Source organism: Charadrius vociferus, unplaced genomic scaffold (genome assembly GCF_000708025.1).
Source record: "Charadrius vociferus isolate BGI_N301 unplaced genomic scaffold, ASM70802v2 scaffold301, whole genome shotgun sequence".
Classification (NCBI taxonomy): domain Eukaryota; kingdom Metazoa; phylum Chordata; class Aves; order Charadriiformes; family Charadriidae; genus Charadrius; species Charadrius vociferus.
In genome coordinates, this window is record NW_009646842.1 from 1,114,179 (window position 1) to 1,121,944 (window position 7,766).

At 45.9% G+C, this 7,766-nt stretch overlaps 1 protein-coding gene across 1 annotated transcript; it reads left to right on the forward strand.

The window, feature by feature from the left end:
• The first annotated feature begins 2,216 nt into the window (after window positions 1-2,216).
• On the forward strand, window positions 2,217-6,576 carry ING4 (inhibitor of growth family, member 4). The gene is made up of 8 exons (XM_009892510.1): window positions 2,217-2,329; window positions 3,333-3,404; window positions 3,602-3,768; window positions 3,951-4,065; window positions 4,381-4,489; window positions 4,821-4,968; window positions 5,372-5,433; window positions 5,666-6,576. The coding sequence occupies exons 1-8, from the start codon at window positions 2,323-2,325 to the stop codon at window positions 5,703-5,705; spliced, it is 720 nt and encodes a 239-aa protein (XP_009890812.1). The 5' UTR covers window positions 2,217-2,322; the 3' UTR covers window positions 5,706-6,576.
• Window positions 6,577-7,766: the final 1,190 nt, after the last annotated feature.

Here is a 7,766-nt window from a genome sequence, read left to right on the forward strand (position 1 = left end):
TCAGAATTATTTGGGTATTTTACAATATATAGTATTTAGTCATGAAAATTTAGGTGCATCTTACAATAAGAAGAAAGAGCAAATGAATTGTAAAGGAAAAAGGAGAAATTCTGGAGGAAATGAAATTACATACATAACACAAATGTTTTTAGGTAGTCTGAGGGTAAGTGTGTTCTGTTAGTGAAGAAATGGAAACTTAAATCTCAGACTTGTTTTTATGGAACTGTTAGGGTGATGTCTGATAGCCAGCACAGCACAGACCAAGCGATTTCAGTGAGTGTCCTGACCACTGTGATAAAGTCTGTGATGAAGAGCATCGTGGGTTTTTTTTTTAAGGGTATGCAAGAGCTTTTGAGTTAAGCTGCAAACAGTAGAAAACTTCCTCATAGTTAGATTAAACTATATACCATACAAATAGTTTGTTGCTCAGTTAAAACTTGCTTAGCTGCAGCTTTATCTTGTTATGCTTTTTGTTCTTGCCAGACTCTCTCCGGATGATAATTTGGAGTGGTGTACGCAGCTTCTTTCCACTTCCAGTTGAATAGATAAAGCATCTTTATAACAGTTCTGATTATAAAGTCACTGCACTGTCAATTGTTTTGTTTTCTCCCAGTTTATTGACGGAGCAATTACGGAACGTTGGTCTAATAACAGATTTGCAGAGTGAAAGATTTTGCTGGGGTTTTAGGAAATTATTTTAGCAGGGAAGGAATTGAGATGACGGGGGTTTGTCTCCTCAGTCCCTGTGGAAACCTGCCCATCTCATGAGCCTCCAGAACATCATTGCTCGTAAGTGCTTGACTGGTAGGTGATCCGCCGATGGTGTCTGTGCTGAATGTGTGGTAGCCCAGAGCCAGAGCTGGATAATGCCCATCTCAGCAGCGCGGAGAGCCGCTGGGAGCAGAGAGCTCTGCACACACAGAGGCAAGTAACGAGGCAGGGGGGCCACTGGCCTGGCTGCGGGGCCGGCAGTGAGGGCAGGAGGCGCTGGGAAGAGAGAGTCTCTGAAGGATAGATGGCACGGGCTGAAAAGACAAGGCCAGGCATGTCGAGACAAAGGGAAGACAGAGGCTTTCCAGACAAGGGCATGCACTGGCGTTAGTGGCGGTGGTAGATTTTTTTATAGTAACGGCTGGAAAAACTAGAGCACGGTCCCTTTCAGGTTCTGTAGTAGAAGCAAACTCCTGCCTGAGTTCCTCCTGCTGCGAGAACATCGCTGTGAAACGTGGCCATGACCTCGTGTGGGGTTGTTCAGCCTGGAGAATAGCATCCTACTGGTTTTTGTGCTAGCTCAGGCGCCCGCTCTGTCTCAAGGCTTCTAGCCCTGCTGAGGGAAAACTGACTGTGCCCAGTGAAATTTGTGCTTTTACTGACTTTCCTTTTTAGAAGAGAAAAAGAAATTACATTATTCTTTTTTTAAAACGACAAAGTCAAGAATTTAGAAGTCATGATCTTCCAGGATTAATAAACTCGGTGTAAATTTGACATATTGTATGCAGTGCAAGAATGGATACTGTTTTCCTCTAGGGGATACCTGTCTTGTCTTCTACAGGGAGTGCTTTGGAGAGAAATGAAAAGTAGCGTGTTGCAGTGTGACCCATGTTTCATTTGCTGTACAAATTGAACAGTTTGGAGTTGACAAGGCTGGGGCTGGCAGGAAGGAAAAAGGCACAGTCTTGAGATTCCCAAGCTGGATTTCGTTCCTGCCATAAATTCCCTGTGTAAGCAATGATAATTTTCAGCATTGTGTCCCCATTGTCTTCGGAGATGCATTTTTGAGCTGTAGGGATGTAATCTGGTAGTCAGCTGCTTGAACCTTGTGTGAAGTCTGTCATGCTGGACAAACATGGAAATATCCAATTTAGGAATGTGCAGACAGCCTTAATTTTCCTGCTTACTAATTTTTTGAGAATTTGATTTTGCACTGTTAGCTGTCCTTGAATGCAGGGAGGCGATGTGTATGTGCTGTGCGATTATGTATCTGGGTACTTAAGGACATCTACTATCTGAGCGTTTCTCAGATATTTAAAATAGAAATGGCAACAGAAATCTATTGAAGCAATAGCTTGATTACTTATAAGCATTCTGTATGTAACTTTCTATATTCTGCTTGTGAGAAAAAATAAGTTAAAGGGGCGGTTTCTGAGCCCAGTGAGGCCCACAGTTCTTATAGGAATTAATTTCATGGCCCCTGCATACCTGTCTCTTGCATGCAGACCTTCCCTGCCGGCTGATTGCTTTTCAGGGAAATGTCTCTGCTATAGAAACATGTGGTAGTAAAAATAGAGACGGGTGCCAGGACTGATGTATTAGACAGTTTTGATGAGGGGTAGACAACCCTTCCTTTACACTATCTCTGTGCTGGAGAGTGGATTCAGGAAGCGGGCTTGCTTATGTTTTGTTTCTGAAGAGCTTTTCCCCCCACCTTTTTATTTTTTTCTTTAAAACCTGCAAGAGAGATTTATCTTTTTTTTTTATTAGGTATAAAGGTGACAACAATCAAGCTTGGACTTCAAGTTAATGCAGTGACACTAGATCTCAGTTTGATTAGACAGGCATGGAAAAATGAGAAATTTTTTTACCAGCTTTGTCAGTTGAGCATCTGGTGATGCCTAGGGGGTGAGTAGCATAGTGCATTGAAAATTAATTGACTATCAACTTCACATTGCTCATTCAGAGCCCTACATACATTTATTATTCACAATGTATATCATCATTTCAGGTGTTGGACAGACCACACTGAGATTACAGTGCACAAGGCAGAACAAGGAACATGTGACAGGGGGTTAAGACTGCTGTTCAGTGCTCCCCGTCCTGTCTGAGACTTGCTCTTTGGCTTTGCACGAAGTGTCTCCTGTCCCCTATATGTAAAATTGATGCACTAAACCAGACTCACTCTTTAGTGAATTAGCATGTGATCACTTTAATTTTGACATCCTTGTATAGAAATAGCTAAATGGCGTGATTTATCAGCTGTTGTACTATTCTTTTCATTACTGAATGGAGTTCTTGGATGGATATGTTGTATTATAATGATTGACTTCATTACAAATTTTGGTTTTCTGCTTTCTTAATGTAGGCCTTTCTGTGTGGCAGCAATTTCCTGTTAACTAGTATGTATTCTAGAACTATGCTTCTGCATTAAATATATCGTGTTTCTATAGTCTGTCTCCTTTGGAGTTGACAACAACTGGAAACACGCTAATGTGCACCAGGAAAGGGCCGTTGGGAATCGCTGGAGTGGTGTTATTGGCTATATCGGCTAGCTTTGTTCCTGTCTTGGCACTGGGGACAGGAACCTGACTTCTCCCTGTGTCCTCCTTTCCCTGCAGGTATTGAGAACCTGCCATTTGAATTGCAGAGAAACTTCCAGCTCATGCGAGATCTGGATCAGAGGACGGAAGGTAAGGATTAGACATGATTTCATTGACGAGACAGAAAGTATGCAGCTTGACCAGCTTTTCTTTCCTTTGCCTTTATCGCGGGGATCTCAGGGCAGGGGTGGAATTCCACACCTGCTCTGATCCTTCAGTCTCTCTTAATGGAGGGCACTGTAGTGTGTGTGTGTGTATTTATGTGTTTAATGGTAAACTTGTTTCAGACCTCAAGTCAGAGATCGATAAGCTGGCCACGGAGTATATCAGCAATGCACGGACTTTGTCTTCGGAGGAAAAACTGGGGCTGCTGAAGCAAATCCAGGAGGCCTATGGGAAATGCAAGGAGTTTGGGGACGACAAGGTTCAGCTGGCTATGCAGACCTATGAGATGGTATGAAGGGAAGTGTCTAGTCCTTATCATACTAAAGCCCCCAAGCCGGGAAGGCCCTGATCTCTCTTTTTAGGCCCGAACCACTCTTGCTTCTCGGCTCTTAGTGCAAGCCCCGTGCCCTCTCCTCTTTGCCCTCTTGGGCTCTGTTCTGCAGTAACTCCTGGTCACTGTCATCTTTGCAGGTTGATAAGCACATCCGGCGGTTGGACACAGACCTCGCTCGCTTTGAAGCAGACCTGAAGGAGAAGCAGATAGAGTCGAGTGACTATGACAGTTCTTCCAGCAAGGGCAAGAAGAGTGAGTACCACCACTGGGCTGCAGATTGATACAGGAGGCAGCCAAGTGACTATGGAAGTGGTGGGGATGAAGGCAGGCACTGGAGTGGTACAGATCAAAGACTGTTACGCTGGAATCTGAAGGACAGGTAAAAAGATGGTGACCTGGGTTCTTCTTGTGTGAGCATATTCAAGGCTGCTAGATAAAATTAAGACGGGGGTGTACGGCCCAAAGCCAATATACACTCCAAAGTATATTAGTGCTGGAGAGGTTATTGCTGTCAGGTGTCTATTTTGATGGGGTGGCAGATGCAACACCTTTTTCTCTTCTTATCAGAGGGCCGAGCCCAAAAAGAGAAGAAAGCTGCCCGTGCTCGCTCTAAAGGGAAGAATTCTGATGAGGAGGCGCCAAAAACTGCCCAAAAGAAATTGAAGCTTGTCCGCACGTAAGTGTTTAAAAGATATGTGTGAATGAGGAGCAGCACTAAAATCAGACCAAGGGAGGCCTAGCCAGACTTCCCTGCGAAGGATCTGATGCTCAGTCAGACCAGATGCCGTGTCCCTTGTCCCTCTTTGGGAAGCAAGAGGAAGGAGACCTTTTAATTTTTTCAGGGGAGTGTAGCATGATGAGGAAAGTGCGTCACTTCAGTGGAGGTTGGTGTATGTGCTTAAAGAAAGAGAAGTGGCTGTGTTTGGCAAACAAGGGCATTGTCTCGGGAGAGGTGAGGGGACTCGAAGCCAGTTATTTTCTTGACCTACTTTATTCCTGTCCTGCAGTAGCACAGAGTATGGGATGCCTTCAGTCACCTTTGGAAATGTGCACCCTTCGGATGTATTGGATATGCCCGTGGACCCCAATGAGCCTACTTACTGCCTCTGCCACCAGGTCTCCTACGGGGAGATGATCGGCTGCGACAACCCAGACGTAAGAGAAGTGGATGGAAGTGAGGGAGAAGGGAGTGGGAAGAGTGTTGCACGGAAAGTCTTGTCCTGCTTGGGTGGGACCTGATACAGCAAGCAGTCACAAGAAGAGGGCTTACCTCAGATAGTTTGGAAGAGCAGAGGGGTGGCTTCCTAGGGTCTGTGAAGCGCATCTTTCTTTGGGGTTTTCCTTAAAATGACAGGTTGTTTTCTTGCCCCCCCCAGTTAGCAAGGGAGAAGGAGAGTTCTCCTCACTGACAATGTGTAGGTTGGGTGTGAGTCTTCACTCCCTGATCACTTTTAGGGATTTAGGAGTTTGCGATCAAATGGTGGGAAGCTTCAGTAGCCCAGAAGCAATGATTTCAAAAGAAAACTGCTTTTTAACTGACTGGTCTCCATCCCAACAGTGTTCCATCGAATGGTTTCATTTTGCCTGTGTGGGTCTGACAACAAAACCAAGAGGAAAATGGTGAGTGAACAAACAACCTGGAGGGCTCATTGTTTTTTGGAAAGGGGAGGTCCTGGGTGACAGAAGGCAGAGTGTTGTATATACACACTTAGAAGACATCTTCTCTTAAAGGAAAACTGGGATGAAAGCTTTGTCTGGGACCTTGGAAAAGGTACTTTGGGACTGTATGTTTGAGTTTCATATCATGCCATAAATGCTGGCTTTTTTTTTTTTTTACTTCCCTTTCTACCAGGTTCTGCCCTCGCTGCTCCCAGGAGAGGAAGAAGAAGTAAAATCCCGTGAGCCCTCAGTACTGCTGCAGGAGCTCTCTTCCCCCTGCCAGGTCCTCGTCCCAGCTCCCCCAGCCCCTGGGGCCTTGGCTGGGGGGAGTCTTGCCTTGTTTGTGGTTTGGGCCATCCCTGGAATGGTGTGTACCGTCACGGCGGTTTCTGTGTGTTCTGTATCCCTGGTTGCTTCCGAATCCCTAAGAGAGGCCCTCTCTGTGTACTATTCCAAACAGGTCTCTGAACCTCAAAGGGAATGAATGAGGGCACCAGGGTAGCCACCAGATTCCCAGGGATTCAGGTAGCCCCTGATTTTCCTTGGCTTTCCTTCAGCCTCCTCAGAGTTCATTGCCTACTCTCTGCTTAGAGAACAAGGCTATGGGATGGGGGAAGGGAAGGAAAGGAGGTAAGTCTTCATAATTTTAGGTCTTTGATTTTCCTGGATCTTTTTCAGGAGAGAGGGAGTAACCAGACCACTTCTTAATCTAGTGGGCTGCTTGAGAGACTGAAAACCTCATGTACTCCCTGTCTTTAACCATTCCACTACTGGCATTGAGCAGCCTCTTTTGTTGGGGAGAGGAGGAGGGAGTGTTTAGAGCTAGCGTTGTCTCTCTTATTCCTGGGGTAAACCTGCTGGTCTGGGAAGCACGTTGTGTGAAGGAGGAAGAATTTCTGACCACATGGGGAGAAATGGCTTGCTCTAGCCTGTCTTCCAGCTCCAAAATTCTGCCTTCCTTTTGTGCAGTGGTGCTTCTCCATTATGTTGATGATGGGAAGTTTGGGGATTCAGATCCCACTTGTATAATATGGAATTAAATAAAGCTCATGGAAACAAATACTGTTTGCCTTGCTGTCACCTCCAAAGTAAACTGCAGCAATTAGTCTCTTTCTCTCTCAGCTCTGCTTTTATCCTAAATGAAGAACGTGGTACACCTTTTTCATGTAACAGTCCTGAACAGTGTTAATAAGTGACATTCGGCCTAAGTCAGGCTTGAAAAATGTACTTAATATACCTAGAAAAGGTTACTAAGCTTTCTACTCAGTCATGCCCTCACAAGATGGTGGACATTTATTCACATTTTTGTTGGAGCATTTACTTCATCATTTGTCTTCTCTTAAATGAGGAGAGGTGGAGGTTGTGGAAGGCCAACCCTCACCGTGTCTGTTGAGTGGCGCAGCTGAGAAGATAAGCCATCAGGACAAACCACGTGCATCCAAGAACGTGGATAGGTTTTCCAGATATCGTGATAACTTCTTCCCCGGAGGGTCTCATACACCTTGGATCACCTTGTTGCCAGAAACTGCAGCTGCTGTTGCTAAGATAATGTTAGGCTCCAAAACAATGCCCAACGACACATTTCTCTTTGTAGTGTCTGCAGGTAGCTGTGAGGAGATGGTACATACTGAAGCTGCCCCTTATCTGTTCCACTGGCGTGGCCTGGAGACTGATGAGCTCGAGGCTCTTCTTGCTTGTTCTCTGCTATTCGGGAGGGTTTAAGCTTTTCTCCTTGTCGTGGTTTGGCCTCAGGCAGCAACAAAGAACCACGCAGCCGCTCGCGCAACTCCCACAGTCGTGGAAAAAGAAATCATCAGGGCAAAACTCGCGAGTTAAAATAATGCAATTTAACAGAACAGCAAAAGGAAAGATGAAAATGCGATTACAGTCCCACCGCGAAGCGCACGGACCGGACCCCCACTGCCACACCCGGCCCTTAAGTGGCAACTGCTCTCCTCGTGGCTAGCGCCTCTTATAGCCCGGGCATGGGCCACGTGGGGTGGAATACCTGCCCCCTGCCGGCTCCTGGGGGAAATTAACCCCATCCCTGCCGAAACCAGGACATTATCCACCCCTTATTCCATACCATCTGTGTTATGCCCAGACCTTACAGTTCCCATAGTCTGTGAGCCATCCCTGCAAAATGTCCATTGAAATCACTTAGTCCATGATTGTAGGCTCCATCTGTGAGAACAGTCTCTCAGATCACATGACGTGGTGTGTGGTGCTGGACTGGTGCATGCTGTATTTGAAGCTCATGGCTGGGGTACCTGGTGCCGGTCATACCTGTGGTT

Bases quoted from the DNA above. Each gene is read 5' to 3' on its own strand.
- ING4 (XM_009892510.1), top strand. The intron at 3,405-3,601 runs GTAAGGATTAGA...AACTTGTTTCAG, and splicing joins TCTGGATCAGAGGACGGAAG to ACCTCAAGTCAGAGATCGAT. The intron at 4,066-4,380 runs GTGAGTACCACC...TCTTCTTATCAG, and splicing joins TTCCAGCAAGGGCAAGAAGA to AGGGCCGAGCCCAAAAAGAG.